The sequence below is a fragment of the Delphinus delphis genome, chromosome 11 (genome assembly GCF_949987515.2).
Source record: "Delphinus delphis chromosome 11, mDelDel1.2, whole genome shotgun sequence".
Classification (NCBI taxonomy): Eukaryota; Metazoa; Chordata; class Mammalia; order Artiodactyla; family Delphinidae; genus Delphinus; species Delphinus delphis.
Window position 1 is genome coordinate 24,803,230 of NC_082693.1, and position 22,655 is coordinate 24,825,884.

Sequence of the window (22,655 nt, forward strand, 5' to 3'; positions counted from 1 at the left end):
GGAAGAAGGATACTCTTTTTTTCTTTTTAAAGCAGGCACCTACTGGTGACATGGATTTCAGTGGGTACTAATCACGGAGCACTTGAGAGATTGAAACAAGACATAATTATTTTCATCATATTTTATATAAAATAGACATTTACATAAATTTTATTTTGGAAAGATCTAGGCAAAGTGTACATAATCAGACTTAAATGGGAGAAATACTTTATGGGAGATATATTTCTAACTGGCACAGCAAAAGTAACAAAAATGTACATTTATATACAACTGATCAAGAACATGATGTAAGTATTTTCCTCTGACAAAAGGAGGGATGGGTGAGTCACAGCAAGTCAAATGATTTCCACATTGTAAAAGCAAGCCATGGGGCTAAAATACAGATATTTCAGTTCCTTTGGAGGAAATTTTTTAAAATCTCTTTTCCTTAGAAACGTAAAAAAATCGCTAATTTTTATACGTACAGACTGCAAAATAAGAGTAGTTACCTCTGCCATAGTAAAGTACTTGGGCAGTTCAGTCACTTTTAGGGTTGTTTGTGTATGTGTTTTGCTGCAATGATTAAGAATTTCTAAAACGAAGGGCAACACTTATCAGTTATCTCTTCAGAGTCAGAGGGCTTTGCATTTGGATTCAGGGGACTCACAGAGCTGGATAGGTCCATAGGAGTAACCACTCCTTTAACGGACAATAAACATGACTGAGACACTTGGTAACTTGTGCCAGGTGAGGCGGCACCTCGGTGGCAGAGCAGGACTAGACTCCAGATCTCCTGGTTCTTGGACTGGGTCACCCCTCCTATGGACCAGCAACACAACCCCAGAAGGACATTATGCACATTGGCAAAGTCTAAAGTGATACAAATATGCACCACGTGCCCCACTGAGAATGGGAAAAAACTCCTGGATTTCTGGACATAGACATCTCTTTTCAGTTTGTGGTAAATGCTGATCTAAACTTACAAACTGATAATGACTGCATATTATGATGGGTGCTAATTTTACAAGTTATATGCCCTAAAGGTTTTCATGGAAAGGAACCTTGGTGATAAAAATGGAACATTTTTATATGAGCCAATTGATAGATATTGATTCTGTTGTGACATTTTATTTTACTGACAGTAAACCATAGCTTTGATTGAAGTTATTTTATTTCTTCTCTTTAAGTTATATGACTACCAAAAAAAAATAAGGAAGTGCTATTTTTGGAAGAACTGTTCAACATATTTTTCACATTGAAAACTTCAAGAATAATCATAATCATAAACAGTTATATTTCTCCATAGTTTTTGGCATTGTAAGTTTTCATCCTATTCAATTACAGCCTAAATACAGGATTTGACAGGTATTTACTTCTAAAATGCCAAAAGATGCCATTTAGATAGTTAAGTTTTGCTATTATTGGGAGATACCAACATACAATTTAATCAAAGTAAATGTGATTCAGAAACCAGGAAAAAAATTAAAATAAACAGAACACCTATAACTACATTTGCTTTGAGTGTTATTACTAATACCCTCTGGATTTATTGATCTAAAGTGCAAATCCGTCACAAATCAGAGAAAAAGTTTTTTTGTTGTTTTTTTTTAAAAACTGATTCTAATGAGTACAATTAAGAAATAATTAATGAAAGCTGACATGTGTAACCTAAAGAAAGAGGGAGGCATAGAGAACATGGCTCTATGTCATGGGCCCTTCTATGAGTCATAAACAATATGAGTTTTATATACCGGGTGCCTCGTCCAGTACGTGCAAATGGCAAGGCAATCCCTGTCCATCTGAGAACCAAGAATTCTGTAAATATAAAGGTCAAATGCCTCACTGCACATTAGAATCATAACCTGGGTGGCCAGGGTCCAGGGATTCCTAAAGGTGTGCACGCAGGTTATCCTCAAATCCACCAGGGCCAAAGCACCTGTGTGTGAGGGGCGAGAGCTCAGCTATCAGCTGAACCCGGCTCTTCAATCCGGGAGGCCTGGAATGTTTAATAGAGGCGATACAAAACCCTGCATGGAAAGGTTTGGATTTTCTCAGTTCTGTTGAAACGCAGTTGCACAACCACTGCAAAACCCTGCACCAAACCGAGGTACCATGTGTTAGGCACGTCAGACTCGTACACTGGGGGCTGTGAAGTACTGTGGGGAGCTGGAATCAAAGCGCTGATAATCCTCTTTGTTTTTTGATGGGCTGCAAAATAAACAGGCCTAAAAGATATATCTCAGGATTCCCTAAAATAAAATTTCTTTTCCTCCAAGGTATTTAAATCTTTGGTTTAGTTCACTTACGTTACATCACTGAACCATGTTTTACGAATGCCGTTAACAGGTTGAAAACATCTGAATCAGTTTTAAAATCCTGAATAATTCTTACGGTTAACATAAACTTGTAAAGCCATTCTCGTGGCTCCATGTCGAAGGACATGTGAAAGGACTGCCACTTATTGGAGAATTTGAAGGCAAGGAGAACTGGTTCTGGTCAGACAGAAGGACAGGCTAGATAGACTGGCAGTAGGAGGGGAATATATGTACACAAGGAACTCTAAGTGTAGCTGAGACAAAATAGCCAATGCTGCACAGGGTAACAGTCACAAATGAAACTCTGCTCATTAGATCAAGTGTTCAGCTAGACTGAAGCAACTCCTGTCTTGTCCTCAGCTACCTTCCCTCCTACCCACGACCCAGTGCAAAATGGAATTATTCAAAAATTACTGAGAACTTCAAGCAGAGAATTCAACCAAACACAAGGTGCTTCTGAGTGCAGGACTCTGAGGGTCTACAGAGACTGCGCGTCCACAAAGCTGGCTTTGCAATTCCATCTCAGAAAGGGGCTATCAACTCACAGCCAAGCATGCTTCTGTTAAGGGAACCTGGATGCATCTCCATGAGTAGCCAGGGCACTCCACTTTCGTTTTGATAAGGATGAATTCCACATATTATTTCATGTTATAAGAGCAAATAAAAATAGTTATAAAATACACTTAATATCTCTGAAAAATAATATGTGATTTATTTTCTTATAGGCACCACTCAACTATGAAAAGTATTTCACTGGCCACATATAAGTGAAAGTATTAACTCAGGACAGAAATATCTGGTCCAACAAACAGGCTTACTTTTAATGTTCAAAGAGATGCCAGTGAGTGCAGAAAGAACGAGACAGAGTGACAGAGTGAGAAAGACAGAGAGAGGGAGGGGGAGAGAGAGAAGGGGCGAGGGAGAGAGGGCAGGAGAGAGAGGGGGAGAGAGAAATAGAGAGACAGAGAACAGAGGAAGAGAGAAAAGCACCCAAAAGAAGGCAGGAAAAGTCTCCTGAAGGCCAGTGACCATTTTCTCTCAGAAACTTTTAGGCTGTAATAGCCATTTCAATTATTCCAACAAATGTACTCGCCTATCTTTAGCAGCCCTTCAAGTAAGGCGTAATTGCTTTTCAAAATTTGGGGCTCTATCTTTTCCATTAACTTTCTAAGTATGAGTTTTTTTTACACTAAAACTAAAAAGTTGTAATTAAAGTCCTAGATATTGTTTTTAGCTAGGGCTTCATGTTTTTCATTTTGGGGATGGAGTAGTTATTTTACAATAAATACTTTAGTACATTTCTTGACCTTAGGGCTACAGAAGTATAATTTGGGAGGGAATAAAAATATTTTAAATGAAATTTTGGATACATTTATGATATATAACATTAAAAGACTATTAGAAACAGAAGATCAGAGTGGTACTATATACATTATTGGATTATTGATATACACAAACAGAATACACACACACAGAATTTGCTAATTCAAATTCCGTAATCCTTTGCATTTAAAATATTCCTGGCATCATCCCTTTCCAAAGAAGTTTTTCCTCCTTTTATCTAGATTTACCTTGACAAAAAAATAATAATAACAACATAGAGAGGCAGTGGTCTCTGATACTGGGGTTGAAAAGAAGCAGGAGGCTTCTTGCTCTGGCCTGAGCGTGTGACATACGCGTGTCTTCAGGCTCCTACATGTGTATGACACCTGGCTTAGCCAGGAACAGCACTGACCAGAGTGGGTTTTTGTTTTTTTTTTAAGTTTATGATGAAAACCAAATGAGAATCAGTATTCCAATTCCTTCAATTTCAAAATATATTACCTCCCAAACACTGAAGGCTGATTCCTAATTTCTTTAGCTTTAGCAAGTGAAGAGTCAAGACAAATTTTTTTAGGGGCTGTTAAAACTTAACTACCTTGTAATTTAGATTTATAATTTTTGTTTGTGATGATGTGATCAGTTGATCAGTTGATCAGTGATGTGATCACAATGATCAGTTGTGAAAACTGCTATTAAAACCACTATGTACAGGGAAAAAAGTGTGTATATATTAAATATTTTATAAGTTATGAAATAAATAATACTAAAAGACAAATTGTAAATTCAACTTTGCCATCCCTATCTTTTAACTATAAATATATATTTTAAAGTTATGAATTTAGACATTTTTTCCTAGATTTTTTGAGCATTCTCCATGAAATCTCCAAAATTACAAATACAGAACCAGGAACTGCAGGTTCTATCATTCATGTTCTAAGCACAGAATTCTCATTAAGCCTAGGAAGACAAATCAATAGAGCTGTCCATCTATTTAGAGTCTATGAAGATTTCTGTAATCTACCATAAAGATTCCTCAGTGGTTAAATATATTTTCAAAAAATAATCTCAGAACGTCTGAGTGTTAAGATAATAAAGTAGAACATTTCTCTCAATTAATATCTTTAATATTTCTCATGTAGAATATACTATTTTTTTCTCCACCAAAATAACAATATATTTGGAGGCAGAAACATTTACGAGTTTTAAAAGCACTTATGAAATCTTAGAGCAGAACCACTACTCTAGTAATACTTGTAATAAAATTAATTTAAAACATTTCCATGAAGAGTCAGGGGTAGCAAGACCCTTGATTTTTCCCTAGGAATAAGAATACTCATACACAATTCCAGAAGCTTCCTTTTTGACATATTAGGCAATGGGAAAACAGCTTGTATCAGAGTGGAATTTAATTTACTTCTCAATAGGGCTCTAGCACTATCCTCAGAAGGATATTAGACAAACCTTACTTAGCTTTATCTTACAATAGCCCCTTTCCCCATATATTCCAGAAGGTTTTTACAAACACTGTTAGATACTCATTTCTAGTTCTGGAGAATTAAATGAGCTACCTCTTGGTAGAATTTCTCAAATGGTTTATCCCAGAGGATTTACCCTCTCTGAAATATCTCCTCTCCTAAAGAAGAGATGCCATGCACTCATAGCATTTCAAGCCTCTGTTTCTGAGACACAAATATCTACACTAAGAAATGGAATTAGATTTCCAGGTTGGAAAATCAGACAGACATATGAAAGGAAATCTGGAATTAAAGCAAACAAACATCTGTCAAATGTGTAGCTGCTGTTTTCCTTCCTTCAGGCCCTTCCAGCCCTTGCTTTGCTCTCTTTGTCTTCTTTCATGGAAATGCAAGTCCCCAGCACAGGGTTACCGGCAAGTGTCCCAAAATGTGCCACCCTGAACTCGAGTAAGAGGAAAACTTCATCGGTTGTGCCCCAACTGATGTGTAAGCAAGGCTTCCGTCTGTCAGTTCTTCCTCTTCCAAAGGCACCAGTACTGTCCCTTGGAGACTTGGTCAAATGTTGCTACATTTGATCCTTTTCTCGAACTTCTTGTAATCTTTTTTCTAGACGATCCAATTTGGCAAGATTTTCCTGCAGCAGTTTGCTGTCTGGAACCAGCTGTAAGGCTCTCTCATAATAAGCTCTTGCAGACACGTAGTTTCCCTGTTGAGAAAAAGAAAGAGAATAATTATATTCTGATCCATCAGATAAAAAACAGACCTTCTCGTCCACTTTAACATTAACATCCTCATAAGGAGACCCTGTCTGCATGTGTAATTTTATCCTTATCTGTTGGTGCCTTTGAGAATCCATTTGTTTTAAGTACCAGACCAGATGGAGAATGTGAAGGATAAGGTTAAATGGCAGCAAAACAGATTTCCAATTCTACTAATACAGGGTATGAAGCTATAATTTCATAGCATTCTCATAGGGTTAGCACTGTTCCTTTGTAATCAAGTGGAGCCAACGCACTGGAAATTCATATTGAGAGGGAGGAGGACAGAAAGATGGTTGGGTTGGAGGAGAGGGGTGTGTGTGTGTGTGTGTGTGTGTGTGTGTGTGTGTATGTGTGTGTGTGTGTGTGTGTGTGTGTGTGTGTGTGTGTGTGTGAAAGAGAGAAAGAGAGAGAGAGAGATGTTTTTGAAATTTCAAGAGTAATGATTAAAAAGTAAATAATTCAGGAGTCCACTACAGCTATTTAGTGGTAGGAAGTATTTTAATCTTCACCTTAAAACATAAAAGCAACTTTTGCCTAATACAGGCTTTAATGCAAACCTAAGTTTTTATAAAATAAAAAGAACTGATAATAAATAATATGGAGTCAAATTTATCCCATACTCAAGGTGTGTGACAATATGTCTGCTGGAAACTCTAAAGGCGGGGGGGAAGGTATGTCACTCTGGACCTGCTAAAGACCCCTCTGTTGGCCCCCATCTGGTTTGTTCAATGCTTCCCTAACTGGCAACCATGCGTGCCTGGTCCCAGAAGGTCCCTGACAAACTAGTCAGAATTACTAACTTTTTTCCAGCCTCTTTTCTGCCACTAAATGTATTCCTTCCGTATGGTCAACCCCCTTTCATATCTGTGTGCTGCTAAGTCTCAGAACCAAGATCGGTAGAGATCTCTCCATTCCAAAAAAACAAGCATCTGCTGTGCTTTATTCTCAGTTACAGCTCCGTGTGGATGAAAACTAGTTACTCTCTAAATTTCCACCACAATTTAAAGTAGTACCTCTTGGAGTGAAAGTACTATGTAGCAATAGCGACCTATATTTGCTGAATGCTTAACTACCTCCCAAGTGAATGAACACGTGTCAAGACCTCAGACCCTGCCTGACATATAATGAGCACTCAATCCGATGCTGTCATTGTTGTTATTATTAAATGACTATTTACGTGTAAATGAGTAAACACTGCCTATTTCTTATGGTATTCACTTGTCATACCGGTGAAAAGGAGAGTAAAAATGACAGAACAGATAACTGCACATTGGGAATCCAGGAGCTGGCATGTGCACAAATGAAAATATTTCTGATTATTAACACTGATTCTGATAAGAGGCTGAACAGAATTCTGAACAAATGAGAACGTGGATTTAGCGACATTACTATTGTTTTCAATTCAAGTATTTATCTTCAGAGTGTCTCCTGATGTTTATTAAGCTTAGCACATAGGTGCAGATAACTGAACATCTGTGGCTCTTAGATTGCTCTCAAAACTGTGTTCCTACTGCGGTTGATTTTGAAATCAGTTTCCCAAGAGGTTTCTCTGAAGTTAGGCCTTAGCCTGGTGCCAGGCATCTCCTCTGATCACCAGCTTTCTCTGTCCTTTCACAAAAAGATCTATCATAGAGTTATTTTCTCCCTCAAGTTGCTCTTTTCTTGATGCAACTGGAAGCCTTATTTTTTTATTTTATTTTTTTTTGCGGCACGCGGGCCTCTCACTGTCGCGGCCTCTCCCGTTGCAGAGCACAGGCTCCGGACGCGCAGGCTCAGCGGCCATGGCTCACGGGCCCAGCCGCTCCGCGGCATGTGGGATCCTCCTGGACCGGGGCACGAACCCCTGTCCCCTGCATCGGCAGGCGGACTCTCAACCACTGTGCCACCAGGGAAGCCCTGGAAGCCTTAATTTTTAAAAAATAAATTTATTTATTTTATTTGTCTATTTTTGGCTGTGTTGGGTCATCCTTGCTGCGCGTGGGCTTTCTCTAGTTGCGGCCAGTGGGGGCTACTCTTCATTGCGGTGCGCGGACTTCTCATTGCAGTGGCTTCTCTCGTTGTGGAGCACAGGCTCTAGGCACGTGGGCTTCAGTTGTTGTGGCTCACGGGCTGTAGAGCACAGGCTCAGTAGTTGTGGTGCACGGGCTTAGTTGCTCCACAGCATGTGTGATCTCCCCGGACCAGGGATCGAAACTGTGTCCCCTGCATTGTCAGGTGGATTCTCAACACTGCGCCACCAGGGAAGCCCTGGAAGCCTTAATTTTTAAAACAAGTTATAGCCCTTAATTCAATGTCCTCGATTTCCAGATGCTAGATAGGGAATTTGAATTATCCAATTTCTAGAAATGTGCTAGTTACTATGATAGCCACTAGTCATATGCGGCTATTTAAGTGTAAGTTGATTATGATGAATTAAGAATTCAGTTGCTCAGTGGCACATTTCAAGTGCTCATTAGCCATGTGGGGCTAGTGGCTACTACCTTGGACAGTACAGACATAGAACATTTCCGTCATCTCAGAAAGTTCTATTGGCCAGTTCCATTCTAGAAAATGCATTAATGTCATAAGGCAGGATTGAAAATAGTACTTTGTGATATGGCCCAGGTGATGCAACTCTTTGATTATAAGGAATGTATTGTAGGGGTTTCCCTGGTGGCGCAGTGGTTGAGAGTCCACCTGCCAATGCAGGGGACACGGGTTTGTGCCCCGGTCTGGGAAGACCCCACATGCCACGGAGCGGCTGGGCTTGTGAGCCATGGCCGCTGGGCCTGCGCGTCCGGAGCCTGTGCTCTGCAACGGGAGAGGCCACAACAGTGAGAGGCCCGCGTACCGCAAAAAAAAAAAAAAGAATGTGTTGTAACTTTTTTGGTCCATCCATTTCATTTTACATAAAACTTCATGAAAAATATCATCTTTTATTTCCAAGTAGTATGAGCAAGAGTCAAGTCTCTTTTTCTCTCTCTTTGTGTCATCTCCTTGCAAAGCCTTATTCCAACTCTCAGCCTTGCACAGCCCTCAGTCCTTCCTAAGCTTCACCCAGGCTCAGGCTCAGTGCGGCCCAGGAATGGGATAACACTGCTTGATGCATGCACTTCCTGGCAATGCAAAGGTCACAGAAAGTTAATGGTTGTTCTTGAAGGCGTCATAATGATAATCCTGCACCCTAACGGTGACATCAAAATGACTACATCCAAGTCGTGTGCCTGGTCTATACATTCGTATTGGATTGCATCATATGAATTTACATTTAAAATTAAACATTTTAAAATTACAAACATGGCAATTTTATATTGTTCAACCTAATACATTATGGCCACAAGATGAAAAAAGATAAACTAATTTTTAATCAGTGTGTTTGTTATATTTTGAAATAATACACTCAGTAGATCCTTCTTCAATCTCCAGATACCTTTGCAGGGGAAGCACCTCTAAATTTAAAGCAATGGGTTCACTTGTTAATCTGAAAGAGTTCAATAAATGTACTATTTTCTCTTTATTTCCAGACTTAATGAACACTCTTGAGTGCATTTATTGTACTTTATCTAATTAACAATTGAACCCATTTCTTTAAATGCAGGTGCACTCCATCTAAAAACATATTAAGTGTATTACCTGAAAGTGCAACTATTTAATATATTATTTAAATATTTAAAATTATTACGTTACTGTTTTTAAAAGTAAGTTCATTCTATGTTTCCCAACTAGATACTGCTGGACACCCTAGAATGTCATTAAGATCAGAGCTTGGTTTATTGGGCTCTGATAGATGTCATGACTGGATTCGCCATCAATGTTCCTCTATTAGATCAAGGCTAATAGTTGCAGAGTAACTATCCCATTATCCCCTCCCATCTGTATAGTCATGGATCACCTTTTTGTTTTACTGTGTTTCTCAGAGTGAGCAGTTCCCACTTAATCGTAAACCCTATTTAGCCTTTGTTTAAATTCTAATCACTATCTCGCTATTTTGTCAGGGTAAAGACTGATAGAAGCCTGAAAATAAGTTAGCTAAACAAGAGTGATCCTTTCAAAACATGTCAGACCATGGCATTTCTCTGCTCAAAGTCCTCCAAGGACCCCAACTTGTTTGGCATGAAAGCTGAAGACTTTACAATTCCTTTCAAGGCCCTGCATCATCTGGCCCTGTGACCTCTCTGACCCAGCTTCTATCATTTCCTCTCACTTGCCTTCTCCCTAGTCTTCAAATACACTGGCACACTCACACCTCAGGGCCTTTGCACATGCACTTTCCTTATTTTGCCAAGTGGCTTGCTCCCTTCAGATCTCTACTCAGACATCACTTTTTAACTGAGGCCTTCCCTAACCACCTCAGTTTAAAATTTCAGTTCTTACCCCCAGCACTCCATATCTTCTTTCATTCTTTTATTCTCTATAGCACTTATAACCATCTGATATATTCTATGTATGTATGTATGTATGCGTTTATTTACTTATTGCCTATTTCCCCCTAACTAGAATGTTAGCTCCATGACGATAGAAATTTTTTTCACTTTTTTTTTTTTTTTGGCGATACCCAGGCCTCTCACTGTTGTGCCCTCTCCCATTACGGAGCACAGGCTCCGGACGCACAGGCTCAGTGGCCACGGCTCATGGGCCCAGCTGCTCTGCGGCATGTGGGATCTTCCCAGACCGGGGCACGAACCCGTGTCCCCTGCATCGGCAGGCGGACTCTCAACCACTGCGCCACCAGGGAAGCCTGACGATAGAAATTTTTGTCTTATGTGTTAATTGCTGTATTGTTGGTACCTAGAAGAGTACCTGGCACATAGGATATTCTCTATAAATGCTTGTCAAATGAATTGGATGAATGAATGAATGACAGTGAATCTTTGATTTCATTATAGACAATAGTCCTCAAAGGGTAATTTTCAATTATCCACTCAAAGGTAGCTTTTTCTTTTGAGAACAAACAAACAGCCTTGTTCTTCAGTAGGTTAGGGAATAAAAGATACATTAAGTATAGGAAATAGTAATACTTTATCTTGACAATGAGTTAAGCCACAGGAAAATAAGCTACATCAGCGTAGCGCCAACAGAATTTTACTTCATATAGCAGATTTTCTCTGCTCTGTGATGATATTTAAGTACATATGATTTTCTTTATGATAAACAAAATCATGAAATCTAATTTATATATTTATTTTTTAAATGGATTCATGATATTCAATATCGAGATAATACAAAGTGAACATAAAACTGTCTAATTACATTTTTGAACACCTATGTTTTCAGTATTCAATTAATTCAAAGAGGAAATTAACAATAGTTTCTCAATCTTTTAAAAGAGAAGAAAGAGAAAATACAAAGGGAAAACCTGGTTCACATGGAAGTGAATTATTTTCTTACCTTGATGTGCTGGATTCCACCCATGTTCATCCAGGCCTGTGCTTGATCTGGATTTAATTCCACGGCCAGTTTATAGCTCTAAATACATAAGAAATATCTTCAGGCTGGGAAACGAGAACCCATCTTTAACACTACAGATTGTGGAAACCATTTTCTTCATATGTGGAAATCAAAATGCTTAATAAAATGACCAGTCATCCAGTTCACAAATGTCCCCTTTATTTCTATTATTTTTCTAAGTTGATGATTCTAAAGTGGAGGAAACTGAAATGTGTAATTTCCTTGCAGAGCTAACCTCTGGACTTAAAAAGGCTGAAGGCGCCTGCCAGGAGTCCAGGTGATTTCTATTACAGTGCATCATTTCCCACTGGCCTCGATCTGCAAGAAAATGGTGTTCTTCGGCCTTTTTCACTATAAATGGAGTTTGTAAGAAATTTTTTTTTATAATCACAGAATCTTAGAGTAGTTTCTGAAACACCTTATATCTCTGACAAAATCTGATCTGATTATTCAGCCCATGCTTAAATTCTTGCAGAGACTGGTGTTCAGTATCTCTTTAAGGACATATATTTTACCAGGGGATAATTTTAATCGTTAGAAAGCCTTTCGTTTTCTTCTGCCTTATAAAAGGTCTTCAAATGTTTGAAGAGAGTTACTTATTTCTCAAATACTTTTTTTTGGTCTGAATAACATGTATCCCATTAAATGTCAGAGCTGTGAGGTATATTTTTAATATTTTGCCTGTTGTTTTGCATCAAAGGGCATGCTCACCACTGAGTCATGATTTTAAGAGTGGTCACCTTAAATAAAACTAAAGGCTCAGCTGAAGCACGAAGAACTACAATCCTGCAGCCTGTGGAACAAAAACCACATGCACAGAAAGACAGACAAGACGAAAAGGCAGAGGGCAATGTACCAGATGAAGGAACAAGATAAAACCCCAGAAAAAAACTAAATGAAGTGATGATAGGCAACCTTCCAGAAAAAGAATTCAGAATAATGATAGTGAAGATGATCCAGGACCTTGGAAAAAGAATGGAGGCAAAGATCGAGAAGATGCAAGAAATGTTTAACAAAGAACTAGAAGAATTAAAGAACAAACAAACAGAGATGAACAATATAATAACTGAAATAAAAAAATACACTAGAAGGAATCAATAGCAGAATAACTGAGGCAGAAGAACGGATAAGTGACCTGGAAGACAGAATGGTGGAATTCACTGCTGCGGAAAAGAATAAAGAAAAAAGAATGAAAGAAATGAAGACAGCCTAAGAGACCTCTGGGACAACATTGAAAACAACAACATTCGCATTATAGGGGTCCCAGAAGGAAAAGCGAGAGAGAACGGACCCGAGAAAATATTTGAAGAGATTATAGTCGAAAACTTCCCTAACATGGGAAAGGAAATAGCCACCAAAGTCCAGGAAGTGCAGAGAGTCCCATACAGGATAAACCCAAGGAGAAAAACGCCGAGACACATAGTAATCAAATTGGCAAAAATTAAAGACAAAGAAAAATTATTGAAAGCAGCAAGGGAAAAATGACAAATAACAAACAAGGGAACTCCCATAAGGTTAACAGCTGATTTCTCAGCAGAAACTCTACAAGCCAGAAGGGAGGGGCACAATATATTTAAAGTCATGAAAGGGAAGAACCTACAATCAATATTACTCTACCTGGCAGGATCTCATTCAGATTCGATGGAGAAATCAAAAGCTTTACAGACAAGCAAAAACTAAGAGAATTCAGCACCACCAAACCAGCTTTACTACAAATGCTAAAGGAACTTCTCTAAGTGGGAAACACAAGAGAAGAAAGGGACCTACAAAAACAAACCCATAATAATTAAGAAAATGGTAATAGGAACATACATATCGATAATTACCTTAAACGTGAATGGATTAAATGCTCCAACCAAACGACACAGGCTCGCTGAATGGATAACAAGACCCATGGGGCTTCCCTGGTGGCACAGTGGTTGAGAGTCTGCCTGCCGATGCAGGGGACGTGGGTTCGTGCCCCAGTCCAGGAGGATCCCACATGCCGCGGAGTGGCTGGGCCCGTGAGCCATGGCCACTGAGCCTGTGTGTCCAGAGCCTGTGCTCCGCAGCAGGAGAGGCCACAGCAGTGAAAGGCCCATGTACCGCAAAAAACCAAAACAAACAAACAAACAAAAAACAAGACCCATATATATGCTGTCTATAAGAGACCCACTTCAGACCTAGGGACACATACAGACTGAAAGTGAGGGGATGGAAAAAGATATTCCATGCAGATGGAAATCAAAAGAAAGCTGGAGTAGCAATACTCATAACAGATAAAATAAACTTTAAAATAAACACTGTTACAAGAGACAAGGAAGGACACTACATAATGATCGAGGGATCAATCCGAGAAGAAGATATAACAATTATAAATATATATGCACCCAACATAGGAGCACATCAATACATAAGGCAACTGCTAACAGCTATAAAAGAGGAAATCAACAGTAACACAATAATAGTGGGGGACTTTAACACCTCACTGACACCAATGGACAGATCATCCAAAATGAAAATAAATAAGGAAACAGAAGCTTTAAATGACACAATAGACCAGATAGATTTAATTGATATTTATAGGACATTCCATCCCAAAACAGCAGATTACACTTCTCAAGTGCGCATGGAACATTCTCCAGGATAGATCACACCTTGGGTCTCAAATCAAGCCTCAGTAAATACAAGAAAATTGAAATCATATCAAGCATCATTTCTGACCACAATGCTATGAGATTAGAAGTGAATTACAGGGAGAAAAATGTAAAAAACATAAACACATGGAGGCTAAACAATACGCTACTAAATAACCAAGAGATCACTGAAGAAATCAAAGAGGAAACCAAAAAATACCTAGAGACAAATGACAATGAAAACACGACAATCCAAAACCTATGGGATTCAGCAAAAGCAGTTCTAAGAGGGAAGCTTATAGCTATACAAGCTTACCTCAAGAAACAAGAAAAATCTCAAATAAACAATCTAACCTTACACCTAAAGGAACTAGAGAAAGAAGAACAAACGAAACCCAAAGTTAGCAGAAGGAAAGAAATCATAAAGATCAGAGAAGAAATAAATGAAATAGAAACAAATAAAACAATAGCAAAGATCAAAACTAAAAGCTGGTTCTTTGAGAAGATAAACAAAACTGATAAAGCATTAGCCAGACTCATCAAGAAAAAGAGAGAGAGCACTCAAATCAATAAAATTAGAAATGAAAAAGGAGAAGTTACAACAGACACCGCAGAAATACAAAGCATCCTAAGAGACTGCTAAAAGCAACTCTATGCCAATAAAATGGACAATCTGGAAGAAATGGACAAATTCTTAGAAATGTATAACCTTCCAAGACTGAAACAGGAAGAAATAGAAATATGAACAGACCAATCACAAGTAATGAAATTGAAACTGTGATTAAAAATCTTCCAACAAACAAAAGTCCAGGACCAGATGGCTTCACAGGTGAATTCTATCAAACATTTAGAGAAGAGTTAACACCCATCCTTCTCAATCTCTTCCAAAAAACTGCAGAAGAAGGAAAACTCCCAAACTCATTCTATGAGGCCACCGTCACCCTGATACCAAAACCAGACAAAGATACTACAAAAAAGGAAAATTACAGACCAATATCACTGATGAACAGAGATACGAAAATCCTCAACAAAATACTAGCAAACAGAAGCCAACAACACATTAAAAGGATCATATACCATGATCAAGTGGAATTTATCTCAGGGATGCAAGGATTCTTCAATATATGCAAACTAATCAATGTGATACACCATATTAACAAACTGATGAATAAAAACCATATGACCATCTCAATAGATGCAGAAAAAGCTTTTGACAAAATTCAACACCCATTTATGATAAATACTCTCTAGAAAGTGGGCATAGAGGGAACCTACCTCAACATAATAAAGGCCATATACGACAAACCCACAGCAAACATCATTCTCAATTGTGAAAAACTGAAAGCATTTCCTCTAAGATCAGGAACAAGACAAGGTTTCCCACTCTCACCACTATTATTCAACATAATTTTGGAAGTCCTAGCCACAGCAATCAGAGAAGAAAAAGAAATAAAAGGAATACAAACTGGAAAAGAAGAAGTAAAATGTCACTGTTTGCAGATGACATGATACTATACATAGAGAATCCTAAAGATGCCACCAGAAAACTACTAGAGCTCATCAATGAATCTGGTAAAGTTGCAGGATACAAAATTCATGCACAGAAATCCCTTACATTCCTATACACTAATGATGAAAAATCTGAAAGAGAAATTAAGGAAACACTCCCATTTACCATTGCAACAAAAAGAATAAAATACCTAGGAATAAACCTACCTAGGGAGACAAAAGACCTGTATGCAGAAAACTATAAGACACTGATGAAAGAAATTAAAGATGATACCAACAGATGGAGAATCCAAGAATCCATGTTCTTGGATTGGAAGAATCAATATTGTGAAAATGACTCTAGTACCCAAAGCAGTCTACAGATTCAATGCAATCTCAATCATATTACCAATGGCATTTTTTATGGAACTAGACAAAAAATCTTAAAATTTGTAATGAGGCACAAAAGATCCCAAAGCAGTCTTGAGGAAAAAAAAAAACAGCTGGAGGAATCAGACTTCGTGACTTCAGACTATACTACAAAGCTACAGTAATGAAGACAATATGGTACTGGCACAAAAACAGAAACATAGATCAATGGAACAAGACAGAAAGCCCAGAGGTAAACCCACGCACCTATGGTCAACTAATCTATGACTGAGGAGGCAAGGATATACAATGGAGAAAAGACAGTCTCTTCAATGAGTGGTGCTGGGACAACTGGACAGCTACATTTAAAAGAATGAAATTAGAACACTCCTTAACACCATATACAAAAATAAACTCAAAATGGATGAGATACCTAAAAGACCGGACACTCTAAAACTCTTAGAGGAAAACATAGGAAGAACACTCTTTGACATAAATCACAGCAAGATCTTTTTTGATCCACCTCCTAGAGTAACGGAAATAAAAAGAAAAATAAACAAATGGGACCTAATGAAACTTTAAAGCTTTGGCACAGCAAAGAAACCATAAACAAGACGAAAAGACAACCCTCAGAATGGGAGAAAATATTTGCAAGCAAATGAACAGACAAAGGATTAATCTCCAACATATATAAACAGCTCATGCAGCTCAATATTAAAAAAACAAACAACCAATCCAAAAATGGGTAGAAGATCTAAATAGACATTTCTCCAAAGAAGACATACAGATGGCCAAGAAGCATATGAAAAGCTGCTCTACATCACTAATTATTAGAGAAATGTAAATCAAAACTACAATGAGGTATCACCTCACACCAGTTAGAATGGGCATCATCAGAAAATCTACAAACAACAAATGCTGGAGAGGGTGTGGAGAAAAGGGTACCTTCTTGCGCTGTTGGTGGGAATGTAAATTGATACAGCTACTATGGAGAACAGTATGGAGGTTCCTTAAAAAACTAAAAATAGAATTACCATATAATCCAGCAATCCCACTGTGGGCATATACCCAGAGAAAACCATAATTCAAAAAGACACATGCACCCCAATATTCATTGCAGCACTATTTACAATAGCCAGGTCATGGAAGCAACCTAAATGCCCATCGACTTTCAAATGGATAAAGAAGATGTGGTACATATATACAATGGAATATTAGTCAGCCATAAAAAGGAATGAAATTGGGTAATTTGTTGAGACGTGGATGGATCTAGAGACTGTCATACAGAGTGAAGTAAGGCAGAAAGAGAAAAACAAATATCCTATATTAATGCATATATGTGGAACCTAGAAAAATGGTACAGATGAACCGGTTTGTAGGGCAGAAATTGAGACACAAACGTAGAGAGCAAACGTATGGACACCAAGGGGGGAAAGCAGCGGGAGGCTGGGAGTGCTGGTGTGATGAATTGGGTGATTGGGATTGACATGTATACACTGATGTGTATAAAATTGATGACTAATAAGAACCTTCTGTATAAAAAAGAAAGACACTTTCAAATGACTGGTAGAGGTATTGTTTTAGGAGTTCAGAGGAAACAAGGTCACTGGGAGAAAGGATGGTCTGGAGGGCTTCCTGAGGGAGGACACAGGCCTGTGTCGGTAGATGAGTGGGAATCTGCAGGGGGCTAGGGTGGTGTGGGCACAATGTTACAGGATGTGTGGAACACCAAAGCTCTTCAGGCACTAGTCCAGCTGAAATAGAGGGTTACTGAAGGCAAACAGAGAGAAAAAGAGCGAACGAGGGGAGGAGAGAGAGAGAGAGGGAAGCTGGTTCGAGGGCAAAATGCAGAATGCTTTTAACATCAGGATCAAAGTGATAATTCAGAAAATAATGCAGAGGTATTGTGGAACTCCTAATAGCCAAAAACCAGAGGCTCAATTATAAAAAATTAAACTTATTATGTCAATTAATCAGAAAATTCACTCCACAAAACATGGCAACGATCTTAGCTTTTAATGCATATGCTTCATTAAAGATTGAGGGAGTATTAATTTTAATCCATGAATTTAATAACAATTTTATTAAGTCTTTATACCTCAAAAGCTTTGTCAAGAAGGTTCTGCTCTCTTAGTTGATTTCCTTTTGTGAAAAAAAGTTCAGATACAACTTTTGGGTCCTTTGGTTTCAGCTTCAGAGCCTTGTCTATAGCATCAAGTGCCTGTACAGTTTAGAAATTAAGACACAATAAATGTAGGTTAGATACAGAAAAGCTAAGTTAAACGATAACATCTATACTTTTTGTTTCCTATGTATTAGCTAGTGTGGTGAGTGACAATCAGAACACATTTTTCATTTTCTCTGATGTTCTCATCAAGGAATAAAATAGCCCTGACAAAATAATTTCCCTATACTCCAGGTTTCCTATTTACATTAGTGACAATGAAATGTCCCCGATCACTTTTCAGGAAGGCCGTGTGATCCCATTGAAAGAAAACAAGATCTGAGGTCAGTTGTGTTGCCCTGGCCATGTGTCCATCTGGAGCACTCCAACAGCCTCCTTTTAGGGCCCTGGTGCTCACTCTGCCCCCAGCACCCACTGGCCCACCCTCTGCAGCCAGAGAGCCCTTCAAAGCACAAATCTGATATGTTGCTCTTTTCCTTAAGACCCCAAAGCTTCTTCCAGGAAAAGGAACAAAACCCTTGCCCTGGTCCCAAGCCTTGGGGTTGAGTCCCCAGCAACCTTGGTGGCTACATCTCACAGGCGCCCTGCTCCCTCACGCCCATTCCTCAGACAGGCCATTTACTGTTGACACAGGGCATCTGCGTGTGCTTTTTCTTGCCTGGAACGCTATTCACTGCCCCTTTTTGCTTAATAACTCCTATTCATCACTCAGCCCTCAACTTCACATCCCTCTGCAGGGAACCTAACCACCCAGACCACTTGGGTCCCCTGATTATATGCCCATTAGGGACCATGCTGCTCTCCACGACATCCCTGGGCACAGCTATAATTCCACACTGGTTTTGTGATTACTTGCTCAATCTCTGTCTCCTCTTTGACTGTAAACTCCACAAGGACAAGGGCAATGTTTTTTTTTTTTTTTTTTCTCACACCACTTTATTCCCACTGCCCACCACAGTGTCTGGCATATAGCAGGCATTCAATAAATATTTTGTTGAATCAATTCATGTATTTACTGGTCATGTGACTTTTAAAATGGAGATAAACAGTACAGTTGCAACACAGGGCCACTGACCTGCCTTAAAGGGTTGTTATAAAGAGTCTATAAAATATCTTTGAGGGAACATGGAAAATGAAAAAGCATACAAATGTCAGTGTTTATCATTATCGAGTTAGCTGAAAACAAACTGAGATAATACCACATAAAATCTTCAGACCAAGGATGAACCGAGAAAACAGCGTCTCGAGGGGACATCTTAGGAATCAAGCAGGTATCTGAAAAGTGCCCAGAAGATACGCTCTGCCAACTGACGATGTTCAAGACTGCTCGGCCTTGTGAGCGTGCGGGCTGGAGGGTCATTCAGGTGCACCCCATTTTCTACCTGTGAACCCAAACGACTCCAAGCAGTGTCCTCTCTACCTTGTCGTGCTGCTCCTGCTTGCTGTGGATAGCAGACAACAGGCGATAGCATTCAAGGCACCCAGTCTCCTCTGACACAATGTGATTGGTCATCTTTTCAGCTTCTTTTGTCTGACCCATCACGGCCAACACCTGAGCCTGCGAAACCACAGTGACTTTGGCTTAGAAGGTACTTGGCTATCACCTTAGCAAATAAAGCACTCTTTATCAAATAAAGCATTCAGGAAACACTTCCCACAAAAGTGCTCAGAATCGCTTTGTGACTCACAGAGAAGGCTGACTTACCAGAGTTTATGTTGTTTGTTTCTTTATTTAGGCATGTGCATGCATTTGTGTGTGAATGGCAGGAACATCAAAGCCATTCAGTGACTTGTGCCTTTTTAAAAAAGTTGACTATGTCAAGAGAAATTTTTTCCTATGGTTTCAACAGAACACTGTGTTTATAACAAGATAACAAGTTTGTTTTACTGGAAATCTAAGGGAAAGGAAGAGTAATGATCCAAAAATTGAAATAAAAAATATTGTTGATATTAATTTTCCTGAATTTGATAGTTGTACTGTGGTTAGGTTAGACAATGTCCTTGTTCTTAGGAACTATTTGCTGAAGTATTTAGAAATAAAGGGTATGAGATCTCTAATTCTCAGATGGCTCAAGACGAAATATCATGTATTAATAGCACGCACATGCACATACACATACCTAAATATGCACATACATATGTGTACATATACACATACATACATACATGAGAGGATGATAAACAAATGCATCAAAGTGCTAAAAATGCATCAAGCTGGGTGAAAGCGTATATGGGAGTTATTTAAAATTCTTGCAAATTTTTGTAAGTTTGAAATTATTTCAAAACAAAAACTTAATAGCGTTTTTAGGGTCCATGTGTTTGGTGAATGGCTCTAACATTGGTTATATGAATATTCATTAAATGGATACAGTATAGTGTTCTAGTTCCCATTTTGAGGCATACTGACTACAGCTCCCTGTATTGCATGCCATGAGTGTATTTCCTTCTCCATTTCCTTTCTTTTGTCCATCTGCTCACCAGTGCCAGGCGGAGTTCCCTTTGGGAAGGCTGAAGGGATGCAGCTTCCCGGTAAATCTGCAAAGCCTCTTCATATCTGCCAGTGTTGTAATACAGAGCTCCCAACGGTGATAATATCTCAGCTTTGCGTGTCACCTGCAAGGCGCTGAATTTTGAGAAAACAAATGGACAATTTTCTTCTAACAGGTACATCTCCAAAGGTTGAAACTTAGATTTAGGGACCACTGTACCCGGTTTGAGACTCTGCTCCCACATGGTTGTTGTTTTTATATCAAGAAGAATGTTAAAAAAAGATCACAGTGCCAGCCTCTGACTATAAGCATGTCTCTAGTGACCCACCAATATGTAAACTGAGCCCCAAGGCTCTTTCCCATTTATGGTGATAGACTTGTTTTGATGTATGCACAGTTTTTCATCTGTATCCATTTTCGAAATTTCTATTTGTGGTTTGGGTGTAGTCCTTAGCTTCCACAGAAAACAATGGACTAACTAAAATGGGAATTAAATTCCAACCTTGGTTTAGCACTATGCTTTAACCAGCAGGCAAAAAAGTCATTAAGTGGGATATCATTTATCCCCAAAGTGCCATTTATTGTACTGTTCTCTTTGGAGAGGAGAATCTGTATTGCCTGCATTGGCAAAATTTGCTAGTATTCTGAAAGCATCTGTTCCAAATAACTAAGAATTTGATGGCCAATTGCAGAGGTCTTAGGATGACTTACAAAGTGAAAAACAGGAACTTTACCGTTTGTACCATTCTTCAGCCACGCTGTTGTCTCCCAGTGACCTGTAGAGTCTCCCCAGGTTCACCATGGCTACATGATGGCTCGGGCTAAGTCTGATGGCCTGTTGGTAATGGGTCACTGCCTTCTCTGGAGAGCCTGTAATCAATAGGTGGTAGGTTGGTAAGAGCAGAACATGCCTTAATTATAAAACACACAGACTTTTTTTTTTTTTTTGTGGCTGCATTGGGTCTTTGTTGCTGCACGCGGGCTTTCCCTGGTTGCGGTGCACGGGCTTCACATTGAGGCGGCTTCTGGTTGTGGAGCACAGGTTCTAGGAGCGCGGGCTCAGTAGTTGTGGCTCACGGGCTCTAGAGCACAGGCTCAGTAGTTGTGGTGCACGGACTTAGTCGCTCCACGGCATGTGCGATCTTCCCGGATCAGGGATTGAACCCATGTCCCCTGCACTGGCAGGCTGATTCTTAAGCACTGTGCCACCAGGGAAGTCCCTAAACACACGGCCTCTTTAATTTCTCTTCTGATGATCTTTTTTTCCTACAGCCATACCACCAATTATTCAGTTTGTAAATGAGCTCACATTTTGGCTTCTCCTTGCCACTGCCTAACTTTGGACCATTTCACTATTCATTTTCACTTCCAAAGAAATTAGTAGTAAAAAAGCAGTAAAAACTAAAACCTGTTTCTTTTATTAAATGTATTATTTCAGTCAAACTGGTTTCTGGCCACTGCCTTAGTTAATATGATGTTTTGAGATTATCAATGATTGGCATTTATGTAAGATATTGTTGCTTCTCATTATACAAAAAGTGGAATGGGCTGTTATAGAAAGAAAACTGTCCTGAAGTAATTTCTGAGGGTCTGTCACAATTACTATACCACAACCTAGTGATTGAGGCACTGCTTTAAATAAGCAGGCATCTTCTGTATTTTGAAAATCTCTTTTTAAATCATACATCTTAGTTTAGAGGGTATTTATTGAATGGGACTTTAAAAATAATATCACCTTGCATTTGTGCAATGCATTGTATATTTTAAAACACTAATTAAATGATCTCATGATTTTTGCAGGTATTTTGATCCTATTTAGCTGCCTTTGGATAGCACTTAGTTGCCTCTTGGGATTTAAAAGATATTAAAAAAATATTATCACTTTACAGATACAGGCTCTAAAGTGCAAAAACATTAAGAAACTTGACAAAAATCCCAGGGGAAGTGAGAATAAAGGTCAGAACTACCATCAAGTCTCTCTAGTATGATAAGGTTCCCCAAAGAAGCTTCCTAGTGAAATTATATGTAAGTGAATGAATTGTGGACAAGTCGGAAGCTCTACATGGCAATGGAATGTTTATTACCCACACAGACATCTTCTCAAGTCTACCTTCTTTGAATGCAAGTTTGACTAGGAGGTGCCAAAAAAGACTACGTACGTAGAGGTCTATGTATAGGTCATGATAGGGAGAATTTCAGTAGTATAAAAACAGAATACAGTGGGAGTGG

At 38.9% G+C, this 22,655-nt stretch overlaps 1 protein-coding gene across 1 annotated transcript in view; it reads right to left on the bottom strand.

Moving 5' to 3' along the window:
• Positions 1-4,475: 4,475 nt before the first annotated feature.
• Positions 4,476-22,655, bottom strand: part of TMTC1 (transmembrane O-mannosyltransferase targeting cadherins 1) — a 257,619-nt gene continuing 239,439 nt past the window's right edge. Inside the window, exons 15-20 of the mRNA XM_060024531.1 lie at positions 21,161-21,296; positions 20,416-20,560; positions 19,358-19,495; positions 17,851-17,973; positions 11,221-11,298; positions 4,476-5,798 (exon numbers count right to left, since the gene is read on the bottom strand). Coding sequence (XP_059880514.1) covers positions 5,658-5,798; positions 11,221-11,298; positions 17,851-17,973; positions 19,358-19,495; positions 20,416-20,560; positions 21,161-21,296 — 761 coding nt within the window. The 3' untranslated portion in view covers positions 4,476-5,657. The remainder of the gene's footprint in view (positions 5,799-11,220; positions 11,299-17,850; positions 17,974-19,357; positions 19,496-20,415; positions 20,561-21,160; positions 21,297-22,655) is intronic.